At 45.0% G+C, this 17,891-nt stretch overlaps 1 protein-coding gene across 4 annotated transcripts in view; it reads right to left on the bottom strand.

Annotated features, from left to right (window-relative positions):
* Nucleotides 1-17,303, bottom strand: part of dock1 (dedicator of cytokinesis 1) — a 98,120-nt gene extending 80,817 nt beyond the window's left edge. For 2 of the 4 annotated variants that reach the window (XM_058060983.1, XM_058060987.1), the window contains exons 1-14: nt 17,087-17,303; nt 7,749-7,832; nt 7,649-7,689; nt 7,485-7,540; nt 6,728-6,824; nt 6,499-6,647; nt 6,289-6,424; nt 6,055-6,212; nt 5,914-5,995; nt 5,262-5,397; nt 4,077-4,149; nt 2,917-3,056; nt 2,427-2,552; nt 2,217-2,341 (exon numbers count right to left, since the gene is read on the bottom strand). In XM_058060983.1, the coding sequence (XP_057916966.1) occupies nt 2,217-2,341; nt 2,427-2,552; nt 2,917-3,056; nt 4,077-4,149; nt 5,262-5,397; nt 5,914-5,995; nt 6,055-6,212; nt 6,289-6,424; nt 6,499-6,647; nt 6,728-6,824; nt 7,485-7,540; nt 7,649-7,689; nt 7,749-7,832; nt 17,087-17,129 (1,446 nt within the window). In that variant the 5' untranslated portion in view covers nt 17,130-17,303. Of the gene's footprint in view, nt 1-2,216; nt 2,342-2,426; nt 2,553-2,916; nt 3,057-4,076; nt 4,150-5,261; nt 5,398-5,913; nt 5,996-6,054; nt 6,213-6,288; nt 6,425-6,498; nt 6,648-6,727; nt 6,825-7,484; nt 7,541-7,648; nt 7,690-7,748; nt 7,833-15,699; nt 15,860-17,086 lie in introns of those variants that run through there. The other 2 variants (XM_058060986.1, XM_058060984.1) reach the window with 2 other exon arrangements.
* Nucleotides 17,304-17,891: the final 588 nt, after the last annotated feature.

Genomic DNA, 17,891 nt, shown 5'->3' with positions numbered 1-17,891 from the left:
GCAAATCTCATCACAGCCGGAAGGATTTGAAAGATAAATTAGAAATAAATTATTTAGGGCGGGTAAAAGCGGCTGGGAAAGTGGACCGTCGCACCTGCTCCAGTGTGCATATGGTAAACAGACCCTGCTGCATGAGGGAAGTGTGGCGGCCATGCTAGCTTAGCTTTGCTTCCTAGCAATCTGCCAGCAACTACCCCACTAGTGCGCTACCGCTGAGCTACGCTAATGGCTTTTGACAAGCAGCAATTATGAGGAATAACAGCCCCCCCTTCCTTCCCACACACACACACAAAACCAGTGTCTGGTAGGGCTGGGGGGGTGCGGAGGGGGTGTCACCCGTCTCTCACTCCCTGCCACCTGGATTGAAGTGGCCAGGATTCATGACAGGCCCCAATCTTAGCCAGTGTGGCCACAGGTGAGAAGAGGTGGGTGTTAATGCGTCAAGCATGATAAGAGGCCGCTCGCCGCACTACATCACAAAGCCTTTCAGCGACAGGACGACGATGACAAAAAAATCCAGCGGCGGTGAGATAAATGAAGAATAATGGAGGAGATAAGATGGGCAAAAGAGGCAAAAGGAAGTAGAAAAAGGAGCACGGTGCACTCGTTAATTTCCACTTTATAGCTCAATCGGCTCAATGTCAGCGAGTACAAGACTCGACTTGTACCTCATTTGCATATTCCACAGCAGGAATCATTTGTCCACAACATCAACTCTATTCCATCCCAGACATTTTTGATGAGTGTGGCTGATTTTTCAAGCCACACTGATTATTGTTTTCTTGGGTTACATAGACATGGTACCAAAGTAAAGATTAGACTCTCATCTTTCATCAGAAAAACAAAGTTTGTTTCTACCATTTTCCATTCATGACTCATCAGTAGTGTTGGTATGAGTTGGTAACGAGTATGAGCTAGCAAACAATGCACATCATTGGGAGATACCTATTTCGACTACGAAGACCTAAAAAAAAGCCTCTAACAACATTTTATCATTTGAGTGTATACTCAACTAGCACCTCTGACCTTTACTTTAAATGGTTGAAAATTCTCAGGGCTGCACGGTGGAATAGTGGTTAGCGCGCAGACCTCACAGCTAGGAGACCTGAGTTCAATCCCCGTGCATGCGTGGGTTTTCTCCGGGTACTCCGGTTTCCTCCCACATTCCAAAAACATGCTAGGTTAATTAGCCACTCCAAATTGTCCATAGGTATGAATGTGAGTGTGAATGGTTGTTTGTCTATATGTGCCCTGGGATTGGCTGGCCACCAGTCCAGGGTGTACCCCGCCTCTCGCCCCAAGACAGCTGGGATAGGCTCCAGCACGCCCACAACTCTTGTGAGGATAAGCGGTAGAAAATGAATGAATGAATGAAAATTCTTATCAAATAGGACGGTTAATTGCAAAAGTAGCTTTTATATGGAAGCTAATTAGGAGAAGGCTTCACTGCTGACATTCCCAGCTTGCAATCCACGGCTAGAGACATCTAAAAGCATGAATCATGGCATCTGCACTTATACAATAATCACTAGTCCTTGCATCTCCTCGGCTCCGCTGGGTCAAATCAAAGTTGAGGGCCTAAGACTAATGTGTATAATTGAGGCAAGCAGACTATAATCACCCTCTCCACTGATGAGCTGCCTGTGGGCGGCCTTACAGGCAACTTTTCACATAACATAATCATAACTCCTCCTCTATGAAATCACACCAGGTACAATCATGGCACGCGTACATACAGTATTTGCAGGGATATTTATACACACACACTTTCTGCTGCAAAGCTCCCATGCTCCCTATTAGCCGACAACCTCTGCAGTGGAAGAGGGAGCGTCCAGCAAGGGTCAGCAATAATTAAACAAAAAAAGGGGGCCACTGACTGGAGTCTCCAAGGGGCGCTAAAGATTAATTAGGACACGAGACACTAGAAGTGTGCGAGTCTTGGACGAAATGGGACTCGGGGGTACTCGTCTCCGTTAACTCGTTTCAAAAAAGGAAACCAGTTAAAATGTTACTGTTTCTCCAACTCAGTGCTTCCCAAATAGCGGGGAGCGGTAAACGGTTGGGGGGCGTGAGAGGCTGTGAGAACTTTCAATATGATTTCTTAATAGTATTTTCTAATTTGATAAGGAGTCATAGAAACAGAAGTGTTTGTGTAGAGCTTTGATGGTAAGCCATATCAAGATGACTTACATCAGGAATACATTTCTCCTTCATACCTCCAATTTTTTGCCGTCCTCGTCATACACGGACATGGTGACCTCCACATTTTTGGGTGTGGTCTTGCTCCCTTTGTCAAAGTCTCCCTGGACCAGAGTCAGGTAGATGTCGTTCCTGACATCACCTTTGGGAAGCACGCAAGGAAACGATAGCAGTGAGACCAAACTCTGTGTCTTTCCGGAAGAAAGCAAAAAGAAGGTTCAACCAACCTGGCATGATAATTTCGGGAAAGCCCATCTTGCGCGCCACCGCCGTGGAGCGGTCCACCAGATGAGGAAAGTCCTTCCGGATCTGATGGATGTCACCGGGAAGCAGCTTGAGGGTGACCCACAGGCCTGGGGATGTCAAAGGTCAAAGAGGGAGGGCCTTAAACTGCAGGTAACTGAACAGAGGTGTGGAATGGTGCATTTAAAGTTCTTTCTAGTTCCACTACGCTTGGACAGGTCTTCCTAAATGCATTCTTCCCGCTTCGCTCTCACTTGAGAGCCCTCATGTTGTTACCAAACATGTGCAAGTCATAAACAATCTGCTAGCAAGTGCTCCATTTATCCAAGTATAGTATGTACAGCTAGCTTCTGACATCACCAGGAGATGGGGCGCCATTTTTGAACATTTAGAGTCAACAAAAAAAACAAGGTGCGGGCTGAAATTGGTCCCCATGCCGCAGTCTGGACACCCCTATCCTCGGACATACAGTACCTTGGCCCTTGTGATTGACCTCTTTGGCCGTAATGACTTTGTTGATGACGGTCTGCAGGAAGTCGTTCTCGCCCGCCACCCTGGGTGAAAAACGGGAGATGTTCAGCTGCTTATGGAGCACGGCGTCGTCCAACGCCAGCCTGCAGTGAGCACGCACGCACACACGCACACACGCACGCACAAACAGGCAAACAAGGAAGGAAGAAGAGATGGAAGAGGAGGCAATACAGGCGGGTGATGGTCGTGAAGAAAAAGGTTGGAAGGGAGGGAAAGACACGACCGGGGGGGGGGGGGGGGGGGGTGTAGGGGGGGTAATGTAAGTACGACGACACACACAAAGTCACTCGTTAGGAAGGGGCGGATGACGGAAGACAACACGTACACAAAAGACATTATAGTTTAGGAAGTGAGGCCCGGTTGGCAGCTACAGCGCTAAGTATCTAAACCAACACTGTCATCATGTTTCACGAGCAGACGTGATGTTTGGTGAGCTGGGAGAGAAACAAGTGCGGCCGTGATGGAATGGGACAAAGAAGATGGCAAATTGGAGGAGCTGCCCCAAGTTGAGACACCATGTCAGACAAGATGAAGCTGGTAGTTCCAGAAAATGAGCCCACGTCTTGTGGCACATTTAACACACATTGTGGCCCCGCCATAACCAGGTATAGAAAAAGGATGGATGGATAAAAATGATAAAAAGCAGACGACTTGAGTTACACGACAGCTTTCACCACGTCAATCAATCCCCAAAGCATCTGTGGATGAGATTAGCCACTTGTCTAATTCCCATGCTTTTCGTAACCGGGATCAAACAGTTAACTCAAGGTCATCTGCCAGCCTGACAGGCAGAACATGGAGCACTTGTAATTATGCAGAAAATCACGTTAAGTAAAAGGTTACTCTTCCCGTCCTACGAGAATGGCAGCAGTTAATGAGATTGCCTTAATTGAGTCAGCGGGGGGGGACACGAGCGTAACCGTCTTCAGGCCCTCGCTAATCAGGCGTCAAAGACTTGTGAGGGAATGCAACGGACGAGTCTCAGACATCCGGAATATAGTCAAATAGTGAAAATAAAAGTAAGGCAAGAGGGGGGGGGGGGGGGGGGGGGGGGGGGGGTATGTTGTCCCCGTCTTACAAGAAAGCTGTGGTTGTGGACTTACGGCTGGAACGGGATAAAGTGCTGCTTGTCCTCGTCGTCCATTTTGCCCGTGATGATGTCAGTGACATCCATTACTGCATGGGGGGGGACAAGGAGAGCATTATGATAACATCGTCAGGGACCTCGGACAGTGCACTGATACAAATAACTGTCTGTGCGGCAGTGGGGGGGGGGGGGTGAAAGACACCATGAACACACTTTCCAGGTACGTCAGTCTTGGAAATGCACAACCAAGGCTAATAGGCTAATGGTAGGCTAATGCCTACAAATGAAATCCCCAAATGAGTGTATTTCCTTATGAAGTGGAGAGGGGCATTTATTGACTCAAGTGCAGAGAGTATAAGGCCTACATATATGTACAACAAACCATAATCCAAGTGGCCAGTGACGAGCCCCAGTAACAGGGGCACGGTGTTTGTAACAGTGGATACCACGATTCGATGACGACTGCATTTTCCCTTCTTTTGAAGGGTGGCCCTGATCATGACGATAAGCTGCTGTCATTCACCTTCCCGCCAGGAGATTGAGTTAGAACGCCACAGGCACGATGCCAATCTAATTAGTTTACAAAACGACTGGCCGCTGGCCAACATGACATTCAGCCAACTGTTTTTTACAGGATATCTCTCAATCACAGCAGGAGCTTCAAACTGGGTATGGATGATATTGGGATAATGATAGTTGTGTTACTAATTATGGACCGATTTTCGATAAATTCTACTTTTTTTTAAATGTATTATTAAAATCTAACATAATTGTGTAATGTCACAGTTGAGCCACTAGATGCTACTCAAGTGAAGTGTACTATATTAGCTACAAATCGCGGGGCGTCACCAACTCATGCGCCATTCCGAGTCGCGGTGTCAAAACAACTACACACAGCAACGCAATAGGTAGATAAAACAGACAAGACACTACCAACGTATAATGCCATGTGACGCTACACTATATACTATACACTATATACTGTAGATCGGCTCAATTAAGAAAAAAAACACTCGCCTTTGTGCCTTCATTCATATTCACGTCTGCCTGCGAACTAGCACTCTGCGTAGCCCCGCCTCCATGTCAAGAGGCTTTATCATTTAATTTATTAAGGGCTCATAATTACCAACCTTTTTGTTATTTTTATCGTTCCATAAATCGATATGTCCATTATCGTGACGGGCCTAGCGGTGAACCTCACCTGCCACTCCAAAGGGTCTCCTCAGCCCCGACGTCAGCTTCTTTGTGTTATTGTCTCGCAGCTCCATGCGACCCACTCGCACAATTTGACACACGAAGCTGATCTTCTCACGCTTCAAGTCTTCACTGCCCAAATCCTGAGGAAGAGGAGAGAACTCAGCAATTAGGCCTGGTAGGTCACTGGTTCACACCTGTCAACATTTGCATTATCAAGTAAGGGATATGTTCCGGAAAAAGAGGCCAAAAGGCATAGAAGAATATGCATATGGAGCCATTCCTCATCTGTTGCAGTTCATTGGTTCCAGACAAGATAGAGATAATATAATAGAATATTCATAAATAGAATATTTTCATAATTACAGCATTGAAAACCATCTAAACATGGTTTTGACCATTAATAAAGCCCGGCAGACGTGAACTAACACCCCTATAGTCACCTTTAAACTTGTACACTCAATCTAGTATAATCAATGACGTGACTGACACCTAGAGACCAAGGTCTATGGTCCATATATAATATAACATAACAATAACATACACACCGGAGCTGCAGTCGGACACTCTACACAGCTAAACGCTAATAGCACTCAGCTAAGAGTAATGCAATTAAGTTTTGTATCAAACATAATGTCTGAATAGAAACACACACTTACAGTGAAGACAGCCCGAAGGTTGTGAAGCTGGTCGATGTCCTTCACTAGACCCGAGCTGGACCATTTTACCAGGTAGTTCTCACTGTGGGCAAAAAAGCATGAAAAAAAATATTTTCACTGCCAATAAAAAAGTTTCCTCACCTGATGAATTTGCACTCCACCGGGTCGTAGAGTGACATGAGGACTTCCGCGTCCTCTCCAATCTTGCACACCACGTTCTTGAGCGTCACGAAGAGGGCGAACGCTGGGGTGGAGGCAAACTTGGCCTGCCTGTTCAAATCGATGTTCTGCTTCTGAGACTGGAGGAGGGACAGAGTAGAAAAGGTCACAGGAACACAGAGACTGAGCGTCATCCTCTGGATGCTCCATCTCTACCTTCTCCTCTTGGATCCGGTCCTCGATTTGTTTGGAGGCCGTCTCGTGTGCTCGGAACAGGTTGATAGTGCTGGTGAGTTCGGGGTCCAAAATGTTCCCATCTTTGTCCCGGACTACCAGGTCAAGATCCAAGTACCTGGAACCAAAATATATGAACTGTGGCTTTCTCTTCTTTATTTAATGCTGCTCAGCACAGTCCGAGACCCTGACTTGTTGCCGTAGTCGATCTTGGAGGTGACTTTCTGCTTCAGCTCGGAGAGTTCATCCTGGGGCAGTGTGCCGGAGAGGATTTGGGAGCGCCATTCAATGAGGTCGTAGATCATGTCCCGGACGGAGTTGAACATCTCGCGTTTGTCGCCCTGACACACAGCGACAAAGATATGTTCGGAAACTCTGATGCTTTTCACACCGCCGATGTTCTCCTCTACACTGTACTCACCACGTAAAGGTCCCTCCATATCGAGGCCCACTCTCGCAGCGTCGTGGTGACCTCCTGAACCAGAGGCAGCTCGGTGGGGATGACCGTCTCCTTTTGCCTGCGGCGCCAATACACAAAATAAGGTCAAGTGCAGGAGTCGGCATCCTCTCGCTCTGGCCTTTCTCGTGTTGATATCGAGAGGAAAGAGCATTGGCGTACATACAGATGGTGCTATTTGATGCTACTGCAGTTATATACAGCTACAAGGATGCACTTCAAATCGTGAAAAGGGACTCATCTGGCAGCTTCATTAGGCATCACGTGCCATTACAGAGCAATGGACAGGAAGGAATATGCACGACCGATTAATGTGCCGATTATACCTACAATTCCATACGATTCAATTTGACTCGATTCAATCGATTGATCGGTATCAGAGAAAAAGCATGGTATCGATATCAGCTAATGTTCAAAGGATCGTATTTGAACGCAGCGTCACTTCGAACCTTATTCATGCCAAATTGCTAGCTAAACAACAATAGCCGTGACTCGTCAGTTCTGTGAACTGTGCATACAGACGTCAGTGGCTATCACTGCCAGCAAAACCTCATACTCGTCACAACATCAGTGAATATTATTGTTATTGTGAATGAATATTATAAATTGCAGCACGGTGACCGAGTGGTTAGCATGAAGGCCACACAGTCAGGAGATCGGGAAGCAATATATCCCATTTTGTGCTTTGTCATAGACACTTTGTCAGAGTCAACATACTGACCCGCTGCCCTCGACTGTGGCCTCCTTCAGGTGGATATAGCATGCTGGAAAAATGCCCTGCAAAAGGGAAAAGGGGATAAAAGGTTACCACAGACATGTTTGAGCGTCACCGGGTCAGAACTCGGCTGTGGCCGCCTTCAACAAAGGTGTGAACCCGGTACTGACCTTCCTGGATTTCCTCCTCAGCCTATGCCCTCTGTACCAGTCTAAAGAGAGAAAGCATATTACAGGATGTCTAGAAGACAATAAAAGCAGAGGCTCTTACGCTCATATGTCTCCAGTATGTGTACGGTGTCTCCAATCTGCAGTGACAGCTCCTCCTCTCCACGGGCATCATAGTTGTAGATTGCTGAAAAAGACCACAAACAAAAGAAGAGGGGGGGGGGGGGGGTATTACAAGAAGGAAGAGGCATTAAGCGCTGTCATGCCACTGTTTGTACATCCACCCACACTGATGATGTAACCATCAACATATTTCTACCATGTTGTGAGAAAAACCCAAACACCAAAGGCGGTGGGAAGTAAAGAGCCCAATAAAATCCATCCTTACTGCCACCGGATGTTCTCTGGTGAGAAGGTGATCATACCGTTAGAGCTCAACCGGCCGTGACCGATACCCTTTATAACAACAGCCGACACGGGTTGCACGCGCGGGCGATATGTGAGGCGCTCGTGTTAACAAGCCGAGTGTGTAATCATGAAATTCATTTGCATGCGAGGCAACATGTCCTCCTCTAAGACAAACTTTATCTTCTGCTTTGTTGTTGGACACATCAGAGTTCAAGTTGTCATGGAGGTCAATTATCTGAAAGTAGTGCGTTTCAGCTGGATGGAGTCGAGATTAACTCATTCACTGCCGAACACGTGTATCCATGTCTTTTGCTTTTTTTTCACAGGACCGAGAGATCAGCGTCTTATGCATCTTGGGTGTGAATTTGAGACTTGTAGGCAACGTATTTCTGTCCCAGCAGGTGGCAGCAGTTCTACTGTCCTCCAATTGGCAACAAAAGCTTGGAAATGCAAACATCAGTAAATAGATGAATATTTTGTGTTATGGTGCATTCATTCAATCCGTGCAAACTTTTTATGACCCAACCTCTGAAAAGAATCGGAATCGAGTACTGTTAGGAACAGGAATCCCTCAAATTCAAACAATGCCCAACCCTATTGGGTGAATATGTTATCAAAGAATAAGCTCGAATGTGTTTGTGATCCCTCAAACAATCCAAGCAGAGAACTCACTAGACCGCCGGCCATGTGCTGATAAATGAACAAAGCACCCCCCCCCCCACACCACCCCCACGCTTCCCCTGCAGGAAACACACTGCCGTGTTTCAAGTACACAAAAGGTAGCAACACGGGTTGAGGGTCACAAAACAAACACAAAAAAAGGGATTAACGTGAGCCATCAGAGGGTAGCCACTTTACAGCAGGGTGCACTCAATTATGCCATCACTGATAGCAGAAATAGAAATGTGTTTGTTTAAGTGGCTGGCTTGCTCAGCCCAAATGGCCCATAAAGCACAACATAAAGCACCACATTTCACAGGGGAATGAAAACCACTGGCATCCATTAAACATAAAGCAAAGGACGAAAAACATCAAACCATGACCAGCCTGACAGGTGAGGAAGTGGACTATGTATTTCTGCGGAGTAGGGTGCATGTTCATTTGAAGGGACCAGTTTGGAGGGGGGATAGGAAGGGGTCGTCATTACCAGACCTAGCCCCTTATATAAGACTCTCACAGACGAAGCCAGAGAGGAATGTGGCAGCACGACGACGACACCCACTCGCTACAATTATCCAAACACGCCGCCGATTGTAATTCCACACTCAATTATAAACCACTTTAATCCACGCAGCCACCGATAACGTGTCATTACGCAACGCTGATGAAGGACACGTAGCGACATCGATAACGTTCAATAAAGCAGCCACTTTGTTCTCGTTTCTAAACAACTACAGAAACTTCTTTCTCTTTGGGCTTTTGCCTTCTGGGGTCGCCACAGCCAATCAATCTCCTCCATCCAACCCTGTCTCTCTCACACCAACCACCCTCATGCCCTCCTTCACTACATCCATAAAGCTCCTCTTTGGTCTTCCTCTACGCCTCCTACCTGGCAGCGTCCTTCTACCAATATATTGACTATCTCTCCTCTGGACATGTCCCAACCATCTCAGTCTGGCCTAAAGGACTTTATCTCCAAGACCACTAACATGTAATGTCCCTCTGATGTACTCCTTCCTGATCCTATCCATCCTGGTCACTCCCAATGTGAACCTCAGCATCCTCATCTCTGCTACCTCCAGTTCCGCTAGCATTTCTGCGGGACATTATTTATTTGCATTTTTGCAGTAGGTCCTTAAAATACAGAAGGTACACCAACAATGAAAAATGACGCACATAGAGCACAGATGCTAAAATATTCAGCTACCTCAAATAATAAACTACTTCTGTTTCTGGGCCCGCTGTTTACTTTAGTGAATGTGCTTGCGATGAGCATTTGTTTCTGCTACGAGAGTGAAATTGCCAAAATTTTATAAGCAATGAATCAATCAAACTCCATCACAGGAATAACCGACTTACACCGTAAGTCCACAAGTACCTTAACCATCTTACTTAGGGCTAAGCCATCAAGATTCCTACACTTCATCAAAAAAAGGCAACATCATTTTTCAAACGAGTATGCTTTGAAAGCCTGATGGGTCTTAATGAGGGCTTTCAGTCTGGAGCTTCATTTGGAGTCACTGAACTCCCAGCCTGCTTCCTCCTCTGGAGCCAATTCTAACAAGGGTGCATTTCAGAAAAAGCAGAGATAATGTCATTGAGCTTAAGTGAGCAAAAATAAATAATCTCTTGCATTCCCACCTTCCCTTTGCACCGAAGCCAGCAGGAAATATTACCACGGCACAATAGATGAGCCGTTCCAGTAAGGCAGGAAAGGAAACAGTGATGTTGTGCAGGAAGATGAACAATGTGTCATTTGTGGGTGAAAGAAAAAGTTGAGCAGGGTGCGCAAGAAGCCGGTAGAGCAAACCACCACAGAGAACACATCAAATAGACTTCACAGCCCAACGTCCTCTTTGGTGTCATTTGGAATCTTGCATCTTTGCACCAGCTCTGCAGAGCAAACCTCATTGGCTTTAAATAGAGTAGCCGTCACAATGACTCATTTACACCAAAGCGTATGTGTCGCGCTACTTGCCAAGTCTAAATAACCACCTACACTTTTATTATTATTACCTCGACTAAGCTTGATTACCTACTTAGAGATTTGGATTTCTTTTTCCCCACCAAATTTTCTTGATAGAAAGGCCTTTGAAAACATGCACGTACTATATGTCATCTTATTTAGCTCCACTTATTTCATTGACTGCCAAAGATGTCTATAGACGTCTTTTGCTTTTTTCACGGGCGCTACAGATCAAAGTCTTACATCCATCCATCTTCTATGCCGCTGATCCTCACTCGGTTTTATGCATCTTGTGTGTGATTTCACACATTTAGGCAATGTATTTCTGTCCCGGTATGGGACAACAGTTCTATTTTTCTCCATATCGTCATCAACAGCTTGGATATGAAGCAGACAGAAGTTGGTGAATTGCGCACTGAGAGAGTAAAATGGCCACAAAGGCAACTAACACTGGCAGTTTGTCTGGCTGTATGTATAGGGGTGACGCTGGTGACAGGAGGGTTGCAATAGCGAATGGTAAGGGAAGACGTTGTTGTTGACAATAGTACCAAGCTAGCAGTTAGCTTAGTTGTGCCGTTCAGTGCTACAGCGGAGCTCTACATCAAGCCCACAAGCTAAATTTATGAATAAATGTAGCTATTTTGTCATCAAAATATTTTCTCCCGGTGTTTTTGTTGTCTCATAGAACAACCGAAGTACTGTTGAGATGTTTGAGGTGGCACTAAAACAAAAACACAAGGACGATGTAGTCACCCATGTAATTCCAACTGCATATGCCATTTTGTTTACGCAGACATGGAGCAAACGGCGAGAGCTGATATTATTAAAGCTCACCTCTGTGTATTTATGCAAAGCATAAACAACCCCACTTTGGGAAACTAGGTTCTACAAGGTTCTGTTAGAAATCAATATTTTTTTTGTGTCCGCAGCAATAATGAAGTCCTAATTTCATCTACGTCCTCCACATTGTCAAAGTTGTTTGGGAACTCTAGTGTCCACACAGATTATCCAAATGTACACAGCAGGAAGAAGCTAATTATTCATGGCCCTGCGTGTTATCTTCTGCACGAGGAATGATAACAAGCATAATCACCCTCAAATACATGAATAAACTTGGGCTAATGCCTTCACAAAGTGAGCCATGCAACATAACATGTGGTGACGTCAGACGCGACGCAGCCAGGGCATGGTGCTGCCAACGCACGCCCGCAGGCGACTGTGAAGTCACAGTGAAGCGCAAGTGAAAGCCGCAACATCAGGACGTTGATCCGATGATCAACATCGATGTATCTCAACAGATCATAACACTTTAGGACTACCCGAGCTCTTTAACCTTTCTGCAAATACGCTTTTAATCCTCACAAGCACACTCACAAACATCATCACAAAAGTGTTTCCAGAGTGTGCACACGTTCAAGGGGACCTATTACGTGTTTTCCAGTTTTCTGACCTGCAGTAGAAATGTTGGTTAGGTGGTTGCAGTAGAAGTGTTGCTTAGGTCCGATGCCTTTCCAATGTTACTTACAGTCAGTCACAATTTATCAGTATCATGTGTTTAATTTGTGTAAATAAGCGTCTGTCTGTGTAGCATTATAGAGTGTGCATACAGGGAGCGTCTCACCGATGTCTGGACTTTCTATCAAGCCTTTTTCACCACAATCAGTTTGTCTATCCATGTTTTTTTAAACACGGGTATTCCCGAAAAAAAAAAAACGTGTAAGGAACGCATTATCGCTACCGACGTTGTTTCAAGATTGTGTGCTCTTTGTAAACACGGACCTACGTTACCACAGTTCATACACAAAAAGTCAGGGGTTTCTAGCCAGCAGCTCATGATCCTAATCACTTTTAAGTAGTTAAGGAAGTCAGCATGCCAACTTAAATCCAAGAAGGAAATCCAAGGAAATCCAGCTGGAATAGGTGTGGAAGATCTAGAAAGCTTGTGTGCCGCTGCTCCGTAGGAGTCCATAACTCCTAAGTCCATAAAGGTCCCCTTTAATACACTAATCAAAAAGCAGCCACACCGAAAGACCGTCTCTCACACCCACAACGACTGACGCCTCCATCAGAAGTCTCCAACTGAAAAAAATACAATAATTAAAACCCCCGAGACAAACGCGACAATAACACAGACTTAAGTCGATAGGATTGTTGACATTATTTACGACCCCAATTGCCTGAGAAGTGCTGAGCCCGTTGATTCCCTTCACTTTGTTGTCATGCAGAATAAATATGTTGCAGAGAAGAAAGATGACCAAACTCACGGGACTTTAATAACCAGCTCTTTATGTTGCAATGATAGCCGCGTCTTGTGAAGAGATTAGTGCTTAGCCTATAGGAGAAGGCGGGTCGTCTGGCATCGGCCACCCCAGTGGCAGCCATATTGGAAGATTAAAGTCAAATAAATTGCTGGCGCTTGCTAGTAGTTAAAATATACTTATGGATAAGCAGAAGCTGTAGCTGCTCTTATAAGAGTCCACAACTCACTACAAAGGGCCGAAAATATGAGCATAATAGGTCCCCTTTAAGGACAGAAGGTCTTAGCGTTTTGTGTGCCTTCATGAAAGCGTGCTAAAGCGGCTGCCAAATGGAAGCTGACAGTCTGAAGGCTGGGATGTATCACTCTCATCCAGCCCCTATCTAAATTATGTAATAACGTATGTCGTCAACGTCGGTGAACTGCGCTTCACACTGACGTGCTGCACGCCATTAGCCATCTGTCAAGCCGGAGCAGGAAGCACGGCGGGGCACCTTTCACAGAGAGACAATGCCAGGCCTGTTTGGATCAATACTGGCGGGGGTTGGGTTTGGGAGGTTACCATCATACCAGGTTCCTCTTTGCCGCTTTTGCTTCGTCAAAAAGCAGAATTGTTGCAGCCAAACTTAATGCAACTTGCAACTGCAACTTCATGTCAATCAAAGGGTTTCGTCTTTAGCTCTTTGCTAAAAGGTCTCTCCTTTTGCCAGATCGGCATTTTTCAGACAATCACAGAAGGCGCCGCATTGCTAACGGCCGCTGAAGATGTCACGATGACAAGTGGCGAGCTATGACAGCAGCCTCCTATATATTTATTATTATACATATAACCGATGCCGTAAGGAACCACGGAGGAGTCGAACCCTTTACGGCAAACAGCTTCACAGCCGGAGTGAGAGAAAAAGAGTCATCCACATCTAATTAAATGCAAATGTAATCCATTTTGCTTCGCATACTTGATTTTATTTAATAATCATATACAATCAATTTATTTTAGTCTGGCTTCAGGGTCAAAGTTGGCTAGTGTTTACATTAGGGGTGCCTAAACCTTTTCCACCAAGGGCTGCATTATGAAAATCAAAACAAATGTTGTGTTTATGGATGTGTTTATGTATTTTTACATTTTGTACAAAAAAAATACTTTCATGTAATATTATTTGAACGAATTCGCGAGCAGAGGCCTATTTATACGATTTTTCAACCCGACCGCTTGCTCCCAAAGACATCTTCATACGTCTTTTATGTTTTTTTGTACGAGAGGTGATGATGCAACTCTACGATAGAACGATAGAAGTGCATTTTATAAGAGCACTCCCTGCATCTTTACCCTGTGAACGACCTCTAGGCAGCAATCACAACTCTGATGACAGATGAAAGTCTAAGCTTTCTTTTGGTATATATAATGCTTATATAGAGCCAGAACACAATATTCTGTGTGCCTTGAAAAATCAGTCAAAATCATCCAAAATGGTTGGTACCAAGAGGGACAGCTTTTTTAAAAATGGCTGGGATTTAATGAGTTACTATTGGAAATATCAATAAATATTAATATGATAATATGACAACTGGGATAGGCTCCAGCACCCCCCGCGACCCTTGTGAGGATTAGAGTTAGAAAATGAAGCTCAAGATCTCATTTCCAAGGTGACCTGGCTAAAAGGTGAACAGCACACATCCTAATAAATACAGAAAGACAATCATTTACAGTCAGACCATTAAAACCACAAGTATTTCTCATAGCTTTCCTCGCTGCATAGTGTGTCAAATAGAAGTAAAAGCTTTGACTGAGACCAGTTCTGACATTTTCAGTTCAGTCTGTCCCATTCAGTGGGGGCAGCATAAGAAAAAGCTCCTTTGCCCAACTCACTTCTGACTCTGGGTACATTTAGATGATGAATTTCAGCTTCTCGTTACGTCTAGAGCCGGTGTGTGAGCTCAGGAAGGTTGGAGACCACTGATGGAAGACACATGGCTGGAGTTTGTGTGCCAACCAACACTGTGTTTTAATCGCTACCACATTTTGGTAGCTGACTGCACACCCCAGATGTTTTTCTTGGGTGAAGGGCAAAGGCGGGGTTCACTAATGACTTATAGTCTTCGGGGGAAAGACGACGCGCCGCTGTTGGATGCGTCACCGGCTGCCGATCTGGACCAAATGAGCGCTGTCTCAGGTTATCGGTCCGTCAAGCCTGCAGACAACCGTAAGTGTGCTTTGGACAAGTTGTGTAGTAAAGAAAACATTCTCTGGGTTACAACTAGGAAGAACAATACCAACAGGAATGTGAATCAGTGGTTTCCAGTCCCAGAACTCTGAAGGGCTGGCATGTTAGGTTAATTGGAGGCCGCAAGGAAACATCAAAACAGACAACACAGCCACACGCTCATGTACTGGACGACTTGACGAAAACATCACATCAACAAAGTCTGTTATTTTGGGAGGGGGGGGGGTTACTTTGCATGTTTTGACCTTGTTGCTAGGCAGAATTTGTGCAATCTGACCTGATGTGACCTTCCCTTTAAAGGGGTACCGATTATGCTCATGATGCACAAATCCAAGGAAATACACCTGGAATAGGTGCAGATTCTGGACGACCTAGAAAGCTTTCTGTGTGGGCTATTTTGTGTAGCTGGTCTATAAGAGTCCACAACTCAATACAAAGGGCCAAAAATGAGCAAAATAGGTCCCCTTTAAGAAGACATTTATTTTCTCTGGTTTTTGGTCCAAATCAGGTGTTTTCCCTACATGACATTAGATTACATTACCTTTCACACTGCATGGAGACCAGACAGCCGACATGCCATGGCTGAGATCAAGTGAAAACAGGATATCCTCTCATTCCTTGTGGAAGTGGTAAGTTAGCTCAGTAGCTTGCTATGCTAGCGGCGGCCGTCTGTTATGTCCTTGTAGTCATCCCGTAGCCTGCGCCATATGATGTAAACATAGAATAATAGGAATGTAAATTTAACTGTGTTATTTTAACTATAAGTATCATTAATTAATTCCTATTTCACAGATATTCACTGGAACTAATTAACTCCAATAAATGAGAAAACTCACCAGGAAGCAACAGCAGAAAGTTCTTTTCCTTTTCCTGTATTTTAAAGCCTCCATTAAGATATGCCAATGCATCATGGCCGACTGTGTGATGGCATTATCTAGTCTCCCTGCCCAAAAGCCACAGATAGATTGTAGTCATGTGGGATTATATAGCTTTTCTAATACTACAATGCATAATACTCTAGTTACCTTTTTAACGCCATGACAGGGACATCATTTGCATTTTCCCAGATTACGCTAGGCAAACAAGTTTACTCAAGCGCTAGAATACCCACTGAAGTAGATTTTTGTTGTAAGAATGACAAAAATGCACATAACCAGCAACAACATTAGGGACAACTGCACAATATGACATCTAAAAAGTGCCTTTACAAAATATAACGTAAATGTTGATTGTTGATTGCAGTTGTACAGAGTGGTTTCTAATAGTCTGCTTAGATAACATAGGAAACAACTCTAGTTGAATAGTTGAACGTAGGGGTGGTAAACTTTTAAAACTTGCACTATTATATGTATATGTGCATTACATGTCACTACTTTGCACATTTGTCACCGTTTTCCCAAATGCAAACGGCGGATTTAGACGTTTGTTTACATGTTCATGTGCTATGACTAAGAGTGCTGCCTCAAGCTAGCTCCGGAGTGTTGTGGTAGTTTCCAACGTAAGAACCAACACCAAGTCTTGTTGAGGGAAGACAAAGAGAAGTGGAACAATCACCTCAAACCGCAAAGAGGAAAAGTGAGACCACAGTAAGCAGACGTGGTGTAAAGTGGAGTAAAAGTTGTGTCCAAGTTGGGATCACAGAGGCCCATCCATAAACACAGGAAACAGCAGCTAGGCGCGCCTCGAGCAATTCCCAGCGTCTCCCTTCAGACATTCCAACTTTGGGAATTCCACCGCAAAACTGCCTGACAACTTTGCCCCCAAATTCAACATTGTCCAACACCGAGAAATCCGATTCATGTTAGCGAAAAAGGCGCAGAACTGGAGCGGCCGGCCGCGTTCAGGCTTCACAGTCCTTCTCCAAACTTGTTCAATCTGAGAGCTAAACGACGCTAACGATGGAGGGGATGTTTATTTTGTCAACTTACCAACGCCGTACTTTTCTTTCTTGGTGGGCACCCAGCGAGACATCCTCCGACCTGCTCCGGTTTCCACAAGGCCCCGGTAGGAGACGTTAGCGCTCACAAATGCCGGACTTTTTTGCTTCACTTTTGGCTGAGAGTTGTGGCGCTACTCGGGGCAGCCATCTTTTTTTTCTGCCACTGACAGAAGGCTCCACCAGGGGGACCGAGGGAACCGACTCCCCACCCTCACCCCCACCCTCACCAAAGGGAACTTCCACTGCTGCCATACCTCGAATGCAAAAACGTCACAGACGGAGGGGTGTCCCGACTTTTTCATCGAGGGCCACATGGTGAAAAATGAAATGATGCAACTTTGCCACTTTGATATTTTGAACAGCAACACGCATCCGGAAACTTGCACCCAGGAGTTACGTGATACACCTGAATACACCATTCCACAAAAAGCTAGCTCATCATAGCAGTTTGCTAGTTTTGATATTCGAAATGTCCATTATTTGACTGGAATCCTTCCAGGTTTCCACCGACTAAGTGGAACACCAATATGAATTAAATCTTCAAGATGCACAAAATAATCATTCACACCTACTTATTTGTTGATATGATACACAGAGCAGTCTCCTCACGCCTTGGAGGATTCAGGCACACTCGTAATTGTGAGTGTTAGACGCTAATTGTTTTTTCATTTATATTCACGTACCCCACCACCCCACGCACTCTGAATTATGCACCTCCCATCTCCACAACCCCAGATGGCTAAATGTTTTTTTGCTGCTTTTTATATTTCCTCATAAAAACAAGATCCAATCTT

This window comes from Doryrhamphus excisus, chromosome 22, assembly GCF_030265055.1.
Source record: "Doryrhamphus excisus isolate RoL2022-K1 chromosome 22, RoL_Dexc_1.0, whole genome shotgun sequence".
Classification (NCBI taxonomy): Eukaryota; Metazoa; Chordata; class Actinopteri; order Syngnathiformes; family Syngnathidae; genus Doryrhamphus; species Doryrhamphus excisus.
The sequence above is the reverse complement of the archived record's forward strand: the minus strand, read 5'-3'. Positions and strand labels throughout refer to the sequence as shown.